The sequence below is a fragment of the Heterocephalus glaber genome, unplaced genomic scaffold (genome assembly GCF_053883595.1).
Source record: "Heterocephalus glaber isolate CG9 unplaced genomic scaffold, H.glaber_assembly_v1.0 deba00000901, whole genome shotgun sequence".
In the NCBI taxonomy this organism is placed as follows: Eukaryota; Metazoa; Chordata; class Mammalia; order Rodentia; family Bathyergidae; genus Heterocephalus; species Heterocephalus glaber.
Genome location: NW_028258171.1, coordinates 13,116,363 through 13,134,872, shown reverse-complemented (window position 1 = coordinate 13,134,872; position 18,510 = coordinate 13,116,363). Strand labels below are relative to the sequence as shown.

Sequence of the window (18,510 nt, the reverse complement as noted above, 5' to 3'; positions counted from 1 at the left end):
CTTTCCTCCCAACTTCCCGATAGGTTCTGACCAGTTACAGGTCCTCTATACTTGGGAGCATGCTCAGGAGAAGGCTGTGCCCACTGGCCCGCTTCCTGGCGCGTAGGCCCTCACTGTGAACCAGCCCTGCTGCTCTACTTAGGAAGCTCCACTCCAGTACAACTGAGCCAATGCTGGCTCAGAAAAACTAGGCTTAAGGTTTTCTTCAGACCTGAAAATATGTCTAAATAGAAAAAACTGTTTGCTTTGGAAGAGAAAAAAACCCCCAGATGTCCCCAAATCTCCACTCATCCAAATAAAAGATCCAATTTATATCTTTATTATTCCCTCACTCTCTTATTGTTAGGTTCGAATGTTTGTCCCCTCTCAAATGCAAGATGAAATTTCACTTGTATTGTAATGGTATGAAGACAAGGGATCATTAAGAGGTGAGATTAGGTGAGGAGGCCCAGCCCTCATGAAAGGATCAATACCATTAAAACAGGAGTGAGTTTGTCATAAAAGGGGGTGTAGTCCTCCCCCCACCCCCAGCCATGCTGGATACAGCAAGAAGCCCCTCACCAGATGCCAGCTCCTTAGACTGCTCAGCCACCAGAACTTGCGTAAATTCTGTTCTTTATACTTAGCCAGTTTGTGGTGGTTTGTTACTGCAGCATGGAGAGGACAAGGACACTTGCTCACATATGCATCCCCCATATACTTGGTACTAAGCATGGCAATGGGAAGAGCCTTGTCCTCCACGAATTCCAAATCCTTTGCCATTTGACCTTAGAAGCAATGGAAGATGGTCATTAATTCTTTCAGGCTCTAAAGGGTTCCCTTTAAGGTCAACTAAACAAGAATTTACTGAAATGCTGCAGACAGCGAGCTGATGAATTTCCCAAGGTGCCATCATGGCCATTTAGGAAAGAGCCGGGTTTGGCAAATTACAGGCTCTGCACCTAATTGTCACCCATTCTCACAGACCCCCTTGGTGCTTCTGTCCCCAGCTGAATTCCTCTTAATATTCATGTCAGCACACGGGAGATATATTTGTTATACTGATGAGTCACTGCAGGAAGAACTGGCAGTCTGGCAGCAGCGGAAGCCAATACACCTGACAATTGTACCAATTCTCTCCTCAGACAGACGCGGTTTGGTGACAGACAGCAGGGAGTGATTCATGTTCGGATGCTGAATTACCAGGGAATCTCCACCCAAGGTCTTATCTGGATGGAGAGACCGTTTGAGAGACATCAACCAGATGCACACATATCTTTAAGGTTATTTTAAGAGACAACGGGTATTTGTCCTATTTCTTCAGGAAAAGTGAGCTCTCAGGGTCAAAACTTGTTTCAGATGATACCTAAGATAGAACCTGCATCCTGAGGTCCTGACCAATAGCTCAATCTACTCAAATCATCACAGGGTCTAATTACCACAACATGACTTTACAAAACAAACTGAAAACATTAAAAAATAAACAAATATACAACGTAGCATTTTGGGGGATTACACGGAGGAGTGTGTTAAATGGAGGGACCACAAAGTGTCAAAACTCAAGATTAAGAGCTAACCCTTGGATTAATACTTTAAAGTTGAAGTGATATGTTAGGGGTCCCAGCACCACCTCCTTCCTCCCCACTTGGACTGGCTCCTCTTTTCAGGTACCCCAGAGCCCCATACAGACTGCTATATTCCAAGTGCATCTCACCAAAGCCCTCATGGAGTTGGTTGACAAAATCTTCAGAGAAAACTTTCCTATCCTTTGTCATTCATCCTGGTCCGAGGTGGGGGCCTCCCAGCCCTCAATGAGAGGGGATGGAGACATTTCTGTGGCCACCTTTACTGTCATTTTGACCTAAGGAACATTCACATAGGATAACGGCACCAAGGGGTCAGGGTACATAGAGAGCTCTGAGATGCAGATGCCATCTGAGATGCTGATACTCTTTTCCCCATGCCTGCTACGAGGATTTTCAAGCCAGGTGTGAGGAAACTTTACAGACACTGTAGTTAAATCACTGGGGCAGGCTCGGAGCTTTTGAAGAGGGGCTATGGTAGGTGGTCCTTGAGCTGCTTCTCTTCCAGGACAGTGCTGAGAAGTCAACAGAATGGATGCTCAGAGTGTGGACATGCCTATCTCAAAATCCCATTCTTAAAACGCTGGAAGTTTGGATTCATGGCAGCTACAGAGTAAGAGAAGGGGTGGCAAAGGCATCATTTTCATCCCCACCCAAGACCCTGTGATACCTTCGTTTTCCTCCAGCTTCCGGATGTGGCGCAGGACAGGCTGCAGATTCATGTAGAGGCGGTGGCTGTTGCTCAGAAGCTGCAGGAGGTGTCTGGAGCGCGTGGGGCATCCCGTGTAGTATATGAGCTTCCTGGCAGAGGGCAAGCCATCTGGCAAGATCTCGAACTTCTTACCCTGTGGCGAAAAGCATGAATCAAATTAAAGGGGAAAAAAAAAATCCCTGATTTTCTAAGGTCTCCTTCATTTTCCACTTAGTAAGGAAAACTACAGATTGAGAAGTAGATGTATAAAGTTCCATTTAAGATTCCCTAAGGGATAAATTACTGTTTTTCCCTCTCCAAAATGTCACAGCACAGAGTGTTACCACTAATTCAGGGAAGTATCTAGCAGTGGCCTCCGGGAAACAGACTAGATGAGACAGCTGGGGGACATCTTCAGTTTCTCTGCGGGGTCAGGCTACTTGCATAATGGAGAAATGAGCCCCAAATGAAAGCATCCTCAGATTTAACCCCAGCACCCCAACTCAGCAAGCAAGAAGGCAAATTCTAGAAGAGATGAATGCATTTAAATATTTATCAAACACTTACATATATGTACCGAACACTGTGCTGGACACTGAAAACGTAATAAAGAACACAAGGTCCTTATCCTCATGGAGCTATGTCTCAGTGAGAAAGAGGGTAAATAAACACATAAAATAACAGATCATGGTAAATGCCAGGAAGGAAAGAAGTTATAACAGTGAGCAATACCCGGTCCCTATTTTGGGATAAGAAAAAACAAAAAATTCCTCTAACTTGACAAAAGTGGGCACTGGCAGCTGGAGAAGATGTGAAAGAGCAAGACCAGTGATCGGTGATGACACAAGAAATCTCATCCTTTAAGTCTGGGATCATTCACATAAAATTCCAGGGAGAGGGTCAAAGCGACTATTATATTGGGTCTTATGAATTCCTTAAACTTTCCTAATAATGAACTGGACAAAGCCCTTCAGACAGGCTGCTTCTCTCGGCTGGGAGGCAGGGATAGAGGTGTGTTCCACCACATATCTCAGTCAATGCAAGCAATGTGCAGCCCAGGCAAGGAGACAATTTTTGTTTTCAATTAAACCTTTGGGTTTTTTATTGTAAAGGAACTACTAGTGAATCCCAATGCTGGGACAGGAATAACTGACATTTAGTGAACACTAACCACGTATAAACTCATTGAATCCTCCTAAGCCTATGGAGAAGGGTCCATTGTTACCATTTTAGAATGAAACCAGGGCAAAGGGAGGCTGAGTCATTTGCTCAAGGTCACATAGCTGGGCATGTCTGGGTTGCCTGCAAGAAGAATCACCTGGGGAACTTGTCAAAATATACTCCCAGTTTCCATCCTAGACCCCCAAATCAAAAATCTTAGGGGAGGAGGATAAGGCCCAGAAATCTGTTATCTTTTTTTTTCTTTTTACTTTGTGAAAAAATAAAACATTTTCATAACCAAGTAACAATAGTTACTACCCTGTGTATAGTTATCTTCAAAGTACTCAGTACAAGACAGAAACCAAAAAGATTACAAAAAAGAAACATAACACAAACTTCCTTTTCAGTGAATTAAGATACACCCTTAGTATAAATGAAACAAATTAGCATATATATTGACTAGTTTAAAAACAATGGAGTACGTAATTTAAGGAAGCATTTCAACTTCTCCCTTCTTCCTTTCTCTCTTATTTTGCTTGCTCTCACTCTTTCTTGCATGCTCTGCATGTGTGTATAGTTTCTTTCATATAAGAGAAACTATGCAATATTTGAACTTGTGTGTCTATTTTACTTAACATTATGTTCTCAAATTGAACCCATTTACCTATGAATGCTTCAGGTTTAACTTTATGGCAGCATTACATTCCATTGTGTATAAATACCACATTTTCTTTATCCATTCATCTGTTGATGAACATACACGTTGTTTCCAAGATCTAGCTATTATAAATTGTGCTGCTGGGCCGAGGATTTAGCTCAGTGGTTTCGCTGCCTGCTGTGCAAGCGCAAGGACCTGAGTTCGGCCCCTGGTACCAAAAAAAATAATAAATTGTGCTGCTATCAACACAGGTATACACATATCCTTGTAATATGATGAGTTTAACTCTTCTGGGAAGATAGTTAGGGTGTGGATAGCTGAGTCAAATGGAATTACAACTGTTAGTTTTTTGAGGAATGATTTCCATAGTGGTTGTACCAGTTTATATTCCCTGCAACAATGTAGTAGAGTTCCTTTTCACCCCACATTCTCACTAGCATTTGTTATTATTAGATTTTTTTGATAGCCATTCATTTTGGGGTAAGATGGCATCTCAATGTTGTTCTAATTACATTTTTCTGATGGCCGGTGATGATGAGCATTTGTCCATGTATTTATGGGCCATTTGTATTTCTGAGAAGTGCCTGCTCATCTCTGTTGCCCATTATTTGAATGAGTTTACTTTTGGGGGGCGTGTCTAAATTTGAGTTCTTTATATATTCTTGATCTTCGTCCTGTTTGTAGAATAGCTGGCCTAAGTACTTTCCCAGTGTAGGTTGTCTCTTCACTCTATTGGTTGTTTCTTTTGCTGTGCAGAAGCTTTTACATTTGGTACTGTCCCATTTGTTGATTTTTCAATACTTCTCATCCCACTGGGGTTCTGTTCATAAAGTCCTTGACTATGCTTATGGAAAGAGTTGTACCTATTTTATTTTCCAGCAGATTGTTTGATTTACATTTAAATCTTTGATCCATTTTGATTTTAGTTGAGTACATGATGAGATATGTGGGTCTAGACTCAGTCTTCTGAATGAGGATATCCAGTTTTCCCAGCACCATTTATTAAAGAGGCCGTCTTTCCTCCAGTGTGTGTTTTTGGCTCCTTTATAAGATCAAATAGCCATATGTTCCTGGAGTTCCTTCTGATTCTTTTGTTCTGTTCCATTGATCCACATGCCTGTTTCTGTGCTATTGCCATGCTGTTTTAATCACTGTAGCTTCTTAGTATAACTTCAAGTCTGAGACTGTGATGCTACCTGCTTTGCTTTCGTTACCCAGGATTGCTTTTGCTATTGAGTCTCTTCTGATCCCATATGAATTTTAGGATTGTTTTCTTTAGCTTTGTGAGAAATGATGTTGCTATTTTGATTAGGATTGCATTAAATCTGTGTATCAGTTTTGGAAGTATAGCCATTTCAATGATGTTGGTTCTGCCTATCCAGGAACAGGGGAAGAGTTTTTCATTTTTTTGATGTCCTGCTTAATTTTCCTTTTCAGTCTGATGTAACTTTCATTGTAGAGGTCTTTCATTTCCTTACATTAATGCCTAAGTATTTAAATTTGTCAATGCTATGATGAATGGCATTTTTTCCTAATTGCTTTTTAAGTGAGTTCACTATTAGTGTATAGGAATACTATTGATTTTTGTTTATTTTGTATTTATTTTGTATCCTGCTATACTGCTGAATTTGGTTATCAATTCTAGGAGTCTTTTGGTGGAGATTCTTGGGTCTTGTCCCCTGCAAATAATGACATTTTGACTTTGTCCTTTCCTATAAACATCCTCTCTTTTACCTGCTCTGGCTAATATTTCAAGGACCATGTTTAACAGGAGTGGTGATAATGGACATCTTTGTCTTGTTCCTGATTTCAGAGAGAAGGCTTTCAGCTATTCCCCATTTAGTACAATGTTGGCAGTAAGTTGGTCCTAAATGGCTTTTATCATGTTAAGATAAAGACATTCTATATCTATTTTTTTCAGAGTTTTTATCATGAATGGATATTAGGTTTTGTCAAAGGCCTTTTCTGCATCTATTGAGATAATCATGTGATTTCTGTCCTTGCTTCTGTTTATGTGATGGATTACATTTGTTTATTTACATATGTTGAACCACTCTTGCATTAGGCCTACTCGGTCATGGTTTATGATCTTTTTGATGATTTGTCCCATTCTGTTTGTCAATAGCTTGTTAAGGATTTTCACAAATATGTTTATTAGACAAATTGGTCTATAATTCTCTTTTGTTTGGTTGGATCCTTGTCTAGTTTTGAGATCAAGATAATGTTAGCCTCCAAGAATGATTCTGGAAATACTCTTTCTCAATTAATTTCATTAAAAAGCCTGAGGAGTATTGGTGTTAGATCTTCCCTAAACTTTTTATAGAATTCAGCTGTAAATCCCTCAGGTCCTAGGGTCTTCTTAGTTGGTAGCTGTTTTTATTACTACTTTAATTTCATTGCCTGTTACTCTATTGTTGATGATTTTTAAGTCTTCTTGATTCACTTTTGGCAATCATCTAAGAATCTCTCCATTCCTTCTGAGTTCTTCAATTATTTGGCATATATGTTTGTGAAGTAGTTGCTAATGATTTTCTGGATTTTCAGCAGTGTCCACTGTGATTTCACCATTTTTATTTTGCATTAATTACTTTAACAAGCTCCTGAGATATGTTGATACATAACAAGATCCAGAAATCACAGAGTCCAAGACCCAAAACCCCTCAATTTCATATATGTATATTACCACTGAATTTGGGCTATAAAAAGGGGATTTGGGGTATGATCTCATTTTTCAACAACTCAGACCCTTTAAAGAGGTTGAACATGAGAGAGCCAGTGATGGGGAGGCAGGGCAAGCGCCACTTGCTGTGACTAAAGTGGAATCAGACCGAACAGGGCCCGAGGGGCTAAGGTACAGGAAGCCCAAAACAGGCGTTTGGACTCTGCGCAAAGCCCGGAGTCAGTGGTGACTTGTGTGTGCAAAGTAGCCCTTTATTTCAAAAGCTGTCTGCCTACAGGAGAGAAGTACACGTCCACAAATCCTTATCTTCCTCCTTTCCTCATGATTTTTTTTCCAGTAATTTCTGAACAAAGCAGAATTATGGTTTTAACGACCACCAGATGTATACATTATGAACTTTAATTCTTTAAACCCTCCAAATAATGGATATAGCTGGCGAAGTAGAGAAACAGCTGGGAAAAATCAAGAATTTGCTCTCACAAAAGAAAGTGTATCATTCTCAATAGTCTAAAAATAAAAGTACTTTTCCTGTTAAATACTGCAGACTTTTCTTTATAATGATGAGCTTTAAATAGTGAGGTATTAATAGAAACATATTTTCTGCCACTCTTTATTCTTTTCTCAAAAGAAATAACTTCCAAAAGAACCAGCCAACCTCTACACTAAGAGTAAGTCACCCTGTGGTTATAGCTTTCTGTTTTCCAATTCCTCTGCTATGTTTTCTTTTCTTAATGATAATTCTGTTTGATGAACTCATCCTGTACTTTTCCCACATTTCTTCTGCAGCTGGAGGAACTTAGAAGGAGCAGACACACAAGGTAAAGTCAGTCAATTGTTTGGCTTTAAGAGTCTGTGATTTTTAAACTCAATATTGATATGAATGACAAAGGTTATAAGAATACAAGAAAGTAAATTTTCTTCAGATTCAAAATTTGAAAAACAACAACTTTTATGCCCAAGACAAAATGTTTTAAAAACAAAACAAGAAAAAACAAACAAACCCAAAATTTACCCAAAAAAACAAAACAAAACTTGTGAGACTTTTAAAGAAAATTAGTTATTTTGAACTTACCACAAATACCAACTTTCCAACATGTGTCCAGGGGAAATCATACAGTAATTGTTTCTCTTCATGATGATTCTGTGAAAATAATTATAATGCATATGGAGTTATGGGACAAATAACATATTCTACGATGGCTTTAACTCTTAGAAAACAAATTCAGTAATTAAAATCTGAAAGAGTTTTCAAACTCTCTTTGGAGAAGTACAGAGAGTAATTAAAAGATTAGTGATAAAATTCTGTAGCACTTGGTTCCTGTGTGACTGCATTAACTGGCTGTTTTAAGGGAATCTTTTCTCTTCTGGCCTATCCATAAATTTAAATAAGAAGTCCAAAAGATTCAGGCATTCCAGAAAGGTGGTAAGAGACTGACTTGCATAATTGGATATTCTGTCTCCATCAAAGATAAGACATCCTTATAGCATCCTAAGTCTTATGAAAAGATATTCTTCCTCCTTGTAGGATAATGGCATCCCATCTGCAAAAGAGTGACAGCTACTGTTTTCCAGGGACAAGTTTTATTACCGAAGTGCAACGGAAATTAAAACACCTAGCCAGGCTCCAGATTAAAATGCCATTTTTCTCTCCACACTTATTAACTGTTTCAGGAGATAAAAGACAATACTGAAAGTCAATGCCACACAAAGAAATGTTAGGGTATTAACGATCTGTTAGTGATATGGTGGTGAAGAATCTGGGGTAATCTCTGGCTTGTTTTCTGTCACAGCGAACTTACTACTGTGTCAAGGATCAGGTTGAGTCACTTCATCCAACCCATGCCATTCACATTTGTGGTAGACAAACAGGAAACAACAACTGCAAACGGACCACTGAACCGATGGCAGGACCACACAGGCACACTCTAAAGGTAAGACATGGTCAATTCTAGTTGGCACTTATTTCTCATTTACCAACCTGAAAAATCTGTATTCCTCGCATAGTCAATCCAAGGCTCAGTGAAGCTTCAATCTCCCTTTTATCCTATAGGGATAAAATTTTATAAAAAGAATATTTTTCTGAATGAATACTTCAGAAATGAATACTTCAGCATCAAAGAAACAAAGAGATTCTGGGACTGGAAAGTATTTGACTTCTAATAACTTTGCTCAAGCATTCCCACATCTACAAGTCTTCCCACATATGCTTAAGAAAACCATTAGCAAGGGCCCAGGATTTAGCTCAGTGGCGCTGCACCTGCCTTGCATGTGCAAGGTCCAGAGTTCAATCCCTAGTAACGAAAAAAAAAAAAAAAAAAAGAAAATCATAAACATATGCTAAATCAGTAATGGTGCATTATATATTTTGTATCCTTAGAGTTCAAAATGTTAGTGTTTTCACTATGTTATACATACTTCAACTCTGACAATATTCTAAACATGCTATTGAGAACTCTAGGAGGCAAAACTAGTTTTGCTGCTTTTGTATCATTTGATTTTTTTCACCTTCTCTCTTAGGCTTACTCTCTCCTCAGATGTTAGAATATTGAATCTAATTTCATAGTTGTAGTCTAAAATGCATCAGACTTTATATATTTTAAATTGGACTAATCTCACAGCTCCCTGAAATCAAAATTACAGACAAGTGACTAAACAGTTAAGGTTCTCTCATAATGACAGATAATATATTCAGTTAGTTTGAAAATACATATTTTAAGGAAGTTCAATTATGACCTGCCAGTATAATACACATTCTATCAGTTAAACTATAAACTGTAAAAATGAAACTACAACAAACATAAGGAAAAAAATTCTACAATTAAAAATGTACTTTGAAATCTGGCCACATCTTCTATGTACTCATCTGTAACAAGTACATTTAAGGTATGAAGTTCAAAATAAAATAATAAAGTTACTAAATAGCCAAGATATTATCATCATGAGATAGCTCAAAACAATAAATGGATATGTGCACATCACTGTTTAATGCCAGCTTCCTCATGACCACAGGAAGAGATATTTTTAGAGAACGCATCCTCATTTGGCACAAAGAGAAGACACAGCCTATTTTCAATATTTGGACTATTCCTTTCCAACTCATATATTTTTTGTCAGAAAAGCACATATTGTATAAGATTTAAGAAGAGAAACCAATCCATCACTGTTTAAGCTGTGGTCACTTTCCCTTCTGAGGCTGTACTGACTGCTTTCTGAAATAAGACTGTGCTCATAAAAATGCTGGTTGTTCACATATGAGGAATACACTGGTGAGGAAAGGGGCACAAAACAGTTTTTTTCAGAATGCTCCCTGCCCTGTCTATTCTTTTTCCGTTTCATAAGTAACCCTGAAATGAAGCAGATTTAATGGCTGCCTCTTGATTTCTCCAAAAAATGAAAAGTACCCATCAGGTGACAGTATCCATTCAGTCACTTCATTCAGTAACATTTTTATTAAATATCTTGTTTTAACCAGACAAGACTGTCACTTTCTATGTTATATAGAACCACACATTAAGAAAATTTTAAAAATCAATTTTCTCCCAAAAAGACAAATTGGGCATTTTGACCTCACTAAAAGATTACATAATAGAATTCCCTAAAATAGCAAGTTTCCCCAGCAAGTAAAACAAGAAGCAATTAATATTTATCAAGCAGCTGCTAATGTGCCAGGTAGTCCACCTTGTTGTTACTTCAGATTCATTACCTCACTGACTCCTCCCAACCTTTTGGAGTATATAGCATCGCTCCCACTTACTAGACGGCCCATGATTATAGCTATAGTTGCCCAGGACCCCAGTGATCATGAATAGAAACACAGGGCTTGTAAGTAACAACTAATTCCAAAGCCAGAGTCTGTCCAATGTATTATTCATACTTCTAATATAATTGTAAAATATAAGCTGATTTTTAAAAATGTCATTTATTGGCATTTTCTCATGTGAAGTGGGGTGCCACAAATTAAATCTCTTAAGGAGGAAAAAACTGAACTCAGTCTTTTAGGAATTTCCCCACAAAGATTTTATGGACCTTAATTATACCTTTCAAGTCACAGCACTTCTCTTAGGCAGGCGAGGGAGGGAGAAAGAGAAAGAGAGACAGAGACAGAGAGAGAGAGAGAGAGAGAGAGAGAGAGAGAGCGAGAGAGAGAGCGAGAGACAGACCCATCTGCTGGTCACTTATTAAGTTTTTGGAACCAGTTAGGAAGATTACCCAGCAATACAACCAAATACCGCCCAGTCTCCAATGGTCTAGTTATGCTAATCTGAATATAAAGAAAGGGTGCAGTAGAGATAAGTAGCACAATAACAGTAGTGACAGCAGCAAGCTCTACATCATGCTTAAGGTGTGATGGGCACTGTTTTAGGCACTCTTTATCCACTAAGTCCTTTAGTCTGCCTAAGGAGTAGGTTCCTGTCCCCATTTCATTATGGGGAAACTGAAACACGAAGAGGTTAAGTAACCTGCCTAAGGTCCCATAGGAAGGAGCCAAGCTGGGATTCAATCCCAGGCAGTTAGGCCCAACTGACCATGTTCTTAACCACTTCATCCCATTTGGTTGGGAATTTAGGAGTTCCTGCCAAGGAAGTGCACTTTGGAAAAGGGAAAGGGGTGGGGGAGAGAAGACAAGCAGAGGATAAACCCTATGAGGGCTCCCACTGTTATTTGGGTGTGTGACCTCTCCCCCAGGGTGGAAAAATGAGCCTAGGGATGCACACAGAGGACTAAGGACTTCAGTGTGAGGAGAGTGCAGAGTGTGGCAGTTTATGCACAGGGGCTTTGTCACCATAAGGCCTGGGCTGAATACGGTTTTACCACTGCCACTTGGTTTTACCACCTTAGGTGAATTACTTAACCTCCTCAGCCTCAGTTTCTTGGTCTGTAAAATAATGATTATAGTTTCATTCTTACAAGTTGTAAAGATTTTTTTTAAAAAAGAAAGAAATACAAAGTGTGCCCAATAAACACAGTATTCTTCTTTAAACATGAGCTGCTGTGATGTTCTTGAGACTGATGGATGCACGGCAGGCGTGGCTTGACTTTGAGCAATATTAGATGTGACTGAGCAGGTAAGCTGCAAATGTTATTCCCCACAGCAGAGAAGCATATTTGGGGCTGAGAAAAAATAACTCTTCCATCCATAGTCAATGAAAAGCCAGATTCACAATTTGTAACCATTTGTTTATCTATTAAAATCATAAAAAAAAAAAAAAGCTCCATCCTGCTTCTAGACCAAAGGAAAACACCGTCGCTTAACACACTGACTTACCAGTGTCTTTAACTGCTCTGTCATGGCTGCTTCCATGTCCTGAAATGATTCAAAATGTTTACCTTTCGCAGTCATTTTGACTTTGGGGAAGAGCCAGGAGCTGTCTGGTGCCACAACCAGTGAATAAGGTGGATGAGGTCACAGTGTAATGTTTTTATGAACCTGGCTGTCCACTGCCTGGCACTCAGCAGCAGCACTCACTGAATTTTTGATTGTATCTCCTACAGACACTCATGAAAGAGAACTTCCAGAACTGCTTCAGAAAGCGGCAAGAAACAAGAACCTAGATATATCATGTACAGGCACAAATTCCCAATGATGAATGTGATCACAATGTATACCTAAAATGTACCAATAAACTTAATGGAAAGAAAAGTGGCAAGAAAGTGGAATAAGTGTGTTCCAAGTGAAGGGGAGTATTTTAAGGGGATTAATAACAATGTCTTTTAATGTACTTCTAAAAATTCAAATAGTCACTGTATATTTTGATCACATCTTTTATGATAATAAAACATTAAAAAGCCTGTTTATTAGCAGGGCTTGCTAGTGCATGCCTGTAATCTCAGCACTCTGGGAAGTTAAGGCAGGAGAATTGTCAAGTTCAAGTCTCGGCAACTTAGGAACTTAGTGAGATATACTGTCTCAATAGTGCATAAAATTTTTTTTAAAGTTCTGGTAGATATAGCTCAGTTTGAAGGGTTTGGGTTCAATACCAAGTACTGGGGAGAAAAAAAGCCTGTTTAAAAAGGAAATCACAATTTTCAAGATGACTAAAACCCTAACTCAGAAGGTGCTTCCCTCAGAACCACAGACATAGGACAGTTTTATACCTTATACAGTCTGTAGTAATGAACGGCGACGTCGTCCAGTCGGACAGCTTCTTTGATATATTTAAGATAGGCCTCGGAAGCAGTCAGTGCAAACTGATCTTTGTGCATGTTTGGAATGTGCTTCAGGATGTAGTCCTTCCCCCTCTTGGAAACAACCTGTTGGGACACAAGGCAGGTGTGCAATGTAGCATTTGTTGGAGGGATGTAAGTACAACTCCCATCCCCAAAATGATGAAAGGGTGAGAGTTTAAAATAGGCCATGCAAACTGGCTAATTTCCACTAGAAAATTCCCATTTTTATTCTCTTTTCACCATCTGTTACGTTACTGACTGAATCAGTTAATACTATAAACTACAAACTCCATTTAGTGGTAATGCTGCACATCTAAAAAGAAAAATGACAAGAAATGAGGAAAAAAGGTTCTTTGGGCTGTAAAGTCACCAAGAAAAATATCCCATGAAAACCTGCATAATTTTGTGCACATAATTTATACATGCAAAATGATTGGTACCCTGAAATATGTCCACTGTCAGCATATCTGCAGGTTCTGGATCCTACTTAATTCTAAAATTATAGCCACACAGTGGGAGAGTCTCAATGCTCATTTGGAGAAGACAGGGGACAGGGAGGAATTCTCTGCAACAGTGCTGCTGAGAGTATGAACCCCAGAAACAGGAGGGGCTATGAGTCAGTAAGGAAGCCATGAACACTGAGGAAAGCTAATAACAACAAAACACAAGAGGATCTTCTTTCTCAGGAAGTGCGATGGGTAATCAGGTGTTTACGTCAGAGGGTGCTGCCTGCTGTTGACTGGGTGGGATGAGACAGTAAGTTGACAACAAATGACTCCACATTTTGGGCACTGGGCCCCTAGAGAGACTGGAAACACAAAGCTAGGACTGTATCGAAGTGAAGTGGACATTTTGAGTTTGAGGAACCTGTGAATAAAGAGCTACCTCAAAGATACAGGGGAAAGAAACAGTTGGGAGTCATCTGCATGTCAGTGGTTGTTAAACGCATGGATCAGATGAAATCTCCCCAGATATGAGTGGTTTAGCACCAAGTGCAGCAGCAAAATTCAGAAAGAGTAGTGAAAGCTGTTCTCTGGATTTGGCAATACTGAGGTCACTGGTGACCTTACAGACAGCACCATGAGTGGACTGGTAGGGAAAGAAGGCTGACGGAAGTGGCCTGAGGAACACACATAGGAAGAAGCAGCTAGAAAGTCAAATGTACAAGCTTTCCTGATAAGGAAGACAAAGGAGGTGGCTCGTCTTTCTCAAGAGTACACAGGTGATACCAAGTTTGATGTGTTCTGACTGAGGAGAGAGTGAGTCTGAGAAGAGGGTGAGGACACAGAAGAGAGAGAAGACATACCAAGACTCACAGGGAAGAGGAGAAAGAAACAGACAATATGGGGGTGAGACAGCTCACGCTGGAACAACCTACATCTTCCCCCTGAAGGAAAGGGGTGGCTCCCGTCTTATGAGGAAAGGACATGGAGTTAGAGTGAGAAGTTGACTTCGATCTGTTTTCTCAGCCCAGGAAAGCTGTGAATGATCTCATGCTTGAAGAGATAATGTTTTTATCTTCAAAGGAGGAAAATATAGCCCCACAAAAGGTGGCTAAGAAGATCACAGCCAAGTATATGCCAAAAGGAGGCTGGCAAACTCAAGTTCTACCACACTGAGGCTGAGGAGTAGTCCCCTTCCCGTCAGGCAGCCACAGACCACGTACCTCAAGACAGCACATGTGCTAGGGTTATCCCTGGACATCATGAACAGTTTTACCAGTCCCAGAACATGTGGGCTCCCATCTCTTGAAGGAGCAGAGACGCGGCCTATGAACTAGAAATATGGTTGAGAAAACACATGCTCGTGAAAGTTTGAAAACGGTGCCTACCCAAGATGGGAAGTAAGCCTCTGGCTCAAAGTATTTTCCATAGTGCTTATTCCTTTTGAAGTTCCCAAGATCAGCCTGCAGGGCAAAGGCTGCCAGCAGGAAGTAGGCCTCCTCTCGGAGCACACACTGAGAATGAAGGACTTGTTTTCTCAGGTGCCAGTAATAATAGTATCTTGCTGCTCTGTCACTAAGGAAATAAAAGAAAGCAAAAGTCACATTCTGGTGGAACAACTCGATGGCATGTAAACAGAACCCAAGTGCTGCTTTCCATCTGGTGACAGGAGCCTGCTTCTGCTCCCTCCCACCTCACTGAAATGGTGGTCACAGCTGGAGCCTGCATCACTCAGGTCACTGGAGCCAGCATGCCAAGTCAGGCTACCTGGGCTGCAAAAATAACCTTTCTTAAAGCTCATCGCATTTGATTTACTCAGAGAAGGGGAAAGGGTCTGAAAAATTCCACTCTAATATGGTAAATATGTCACCGAACATACAGCACATTAGAAGCCTACACATTTGCTGTCTGTTTTGAAATTTCTGCCACAACAACGCTGCACAAGATATAAATGAGAATAATACTAGGGGTAATCTTGGCTTTCATGTTCCATTGTAAATTTTTTTGTTTTGTTTCTTAGCTAAGCACATTACAAATACTCTAAGGCCCTTTAAAAAAATGTTTACTTATATGCCTTCCTGAAAAAAATCTGCTCATCTAGAGTCCTTTTTGTGTTTGTATTTCTGAGAATGAATGAACTGAAAACTGTCCTTAAATCTGTTTTTTGTTTCACATTAAGTGAATGTTACTTTATGGGTGTGTTTTCATAAGCACCTCTCATAACCACTGTGATTGTTCCCTCAAAAATAAATACTCATTGCAAAATCCACTGAGGTCAGAAATACATTCTCCATTAAATACGTTGAGTAAGAAGGGCAGACACTGGCGAAAACCTGGTTAAAGCTTAAAGAAAAGTTCATAGGTAAACAGGATGTGTTTGTGATCAAAGTAAAAATGCAACAAAAAAAATGTGTGCATGTATTTTTGTTTTAATGAGCTTATTTGCCTCCCATTACTGTAAGTTGATAGTTTACCTGAGATTCATAGCTTATCAGTAGATGATAATAAAAACATGGGTTTATTTTAACCAAGTATGAAGAGTTTTACAAATAAAGCATTTATATAATTCCTCTGGACAGAATACTTTTCAGAGCACATCTTTTCATAATATTGACCACACATCATTTGCACTTGTTCATCCTTGGGGGAAAAGGCAGAAGTCAAGGGATGAATTAAATATTCATTAGCCCCAAGGAGTTAATTAGTAGTTAACTAATAAATTTTCTTTCTTTCCAGGGCATTCCTCACTTAACAGGTAAATTAGATGAAAGATTTATTTTATATAAACAGCATAATAAAGTTTCCTAAGCTTTAAATAAAATTCTTTATGGGCTGTTTTTTGCCTTTAATTTGCATCTGACAGTGATATAAAACACTATCGAGAGCTAATTTGTCATCTAACTCAGTAGACAATGCTTTCTCATTCACATGGACTTCACCAAGGTTGAAAACAAAGGGAAGCACAGAGTTCATGTTTCTTATATTTTTCTCTCAGACGAGAAAAGCACCTCTCAAAGTTTTTCAGCACCGAATCCTCTTATACAAAAGATTAACTGAGCTTTAAAATGGTGAATTCTGAATCTGTATCAAGACCATAGTTCATGAACCCATTTCCAGTAAAAAAGAATCAGTTACCTGCCCTTGTCAAACTGCACCTAAGAGTCCCACAGTAGGTCCATCGGGCTTAATCTTAGTTTTAAACCTATCAGTATGAATAGAAGCAAGACCCCAAATGTGAAAGGAAAACCAGGCTAGTATCAAGACCTGGGCATTTTTGGAGGTGCTGCCCCTGCTCCACTTCCTACGCCATCCACCCCATTCCTGGAATATAATCCTTCAGTTAGTCTCTCCTCTTCACAAAATTGCTAGTTCCTTCTTTATGACTCATTTGTTAGTGAAAAGGTAAAGAAAAAGATAGCTAGTGATGTTGCTAATATTTTCATTCATAATTCAGCATTACCATTTATTTATTCACCAAATGTTTATTCAGTGCCTACTATACCTATGCTTTAGAGATCATGGGTATATGAGTGTGCAGAAAGACTAAAAAGAAAAAAAAAAATTGCTGCAGTCAGGAAGTTTATACTCCCAGAGGCAGAATGTTAGTATGTGGGTGTGCGAGAAGAAGTGCTATGGAGAAACAGAGCTTACAATTTCTCCTTGTCCTGTACCTGATCAATCTGCCATTTTCCACGTAGTATTGCACTCGGAAGTGTATAATCATGGGAGGCCCAAACTGGTCAATACCCTAAAACAAGGACACACACAAAACAAGCTGTTCAAAACAAGTTACTTCAAAAATGAGTTTCAAAAGCCACTGTATTACCACTATTTGCCAAATGCTTTTTCAACAGTGAAGGGCTTTGCCCACTTGTAATGAGCAGGAGCTTGTTTGGGGCAGTTATCCCCTGTGGGTACCAGGTTCCTACAAAACCAGGAAGTTACAAAGCAAAACAGAGCACCATCCCTCTGTCTGATTCCCATTCACAGTAATGCCAACGACAACATACGAGAAGATAAAAATAAATGCCATGGAAATTTCTAGCTGAGATCCCACTCCCCGATCAGCTCTGTCCCCTGTGGTGACCATTTGCTCTTCATTACAAATGTCCCCTTGTTCCCTTGACATTCCACATACCAAATTCTAAAATGCTGTTTGTTTACTCAGGCAGTCAGGCTTCTTACTCTGTAGCTGGCTTTGAAGCTGCCCTCCCTTTTATCCCGGGAATTCTTAAGCACAAACTGGAGGATCTGGGATTAGGTACTGTGACTTTTATTCTGACTTGGGGGGATAGGGGGGCTGATCCTGGAAACTCTATGCAAATTCCTTGTGAATGTTTGCCCACATAAACAGAGTTTATGTTTACTAAATAAGGGCACCAGTACAATAAAGGAACAAAGGATCAAATACACATATAGTAAAAGTAGTATAAAAATTACTAACAAATTCCAGCACAAGTTTTGATAACACAGTCACAAAAGAGAAACAATTTTTTCATTTTTTCTTCAAAATGTTATCTCAAAATTATTTTAAAAGTTATTAACCAATATTATTTATAGACAGCCAAAATATATCATTATATTTAATTTTACATTTTACAATTATAATTCCTTTTCCCAATCTTTACAGAACTGCTTATGATTTTTTTCTAATATACAAAAGTTAAAATAAAACTTTTTTAAAAATTCAAAATAATTTTGCTCATAAATGTAATCTCACCCAAGTGACTTCGTATTGTCGTACCTTGCTGGCCTCTTTCTTCCATTCTTTTGGACAATACTTATAAAGCTTTTGTTGTAATTCCATATACACATGTTCATTATCTGTACAGTAAAAAAAGGAGACAAGACATTAAAGAAAGATACATTTTTTTTTGGTACCTGGGATCTTAACTTGGGTCCCTGCACCTGCAGGACAAGTAGCAGAACCACTGAGCTAAATTCCTGGCCCAAAAAGATACATTTTTAAGAGAATATTCAAGGATACAACTTTAAAAATACCTCAAGATTTAGGAATGCAGTCTGAATTTATACTACCAAGAAAACTCAAGATACTAAAAGATAAAAGGTTCCGTGGACAAACATTAATGAGATTATGAATTATTTTGCTTCTGCAATACAGAACTCATACTATTGATATATAAGGT

At 39.1% G+C, this 18,510-nt stretch overlaps 1 protein-coding gene across 8 annotated transcripts in view; it reads right to left on the bottom strand.

Annotated features, from left to right (window-relative positions):
* Frmd6 (FERM domain containing 6) overlaps nucleotides 1-18,510 on the bottom strand; it is a 234,496-nt gene that overhangs the window by 12,427 nt on the left and 203,559 nt on the right. For 5 of the 8 annotated variants that reach the window (XM_087208092.1, XM_087208093.1, XM_087208091.1 and 2 more), the window contains 8 exons: nucleotides 18,084-18,187; nucleotides 17,035-17,111; nucleotides 14,752-14,938; nucleotides 12,849-13,004; nucleotides 12,019-12,057; nucleotides 8,731-8,796; nucleotides 7,825-7,893; nucleotides 2,233-2,407 (listed from right to left, as the gene is read on the bottom strand). In XM_087208092.1, the coding sequence (XP_087064218.1) occupies nucleotides 2,233-2,407; nucleotides 7,825-7,893; nucleotides 8,731-8,796; nucleotides 12,019-12,057; nucleotides 12,849-13,004; nucleotides 14,752-14,938; nucleotides 17,035-17,111; nucleotides 18,084-18,187 (873 nt within the window). The remainder of the gene's footprint in view (nucleotides 1-2,232; nucleotides 2,408-7,824; nucleotides 7,894-8,730; nucleotides 8,797-12,018; nucleotides 12,058-12,848; nucleotides 13,005-14,751; nucleotides 14,939-17,034; nucleotides 17,112-18,083; nucleotides 18,188-18,510) is intronic. The other 3 variants (XM_087208095.1, XM_004835541.4, XM_004835542.4) reach the window with 3 other exon arrangements.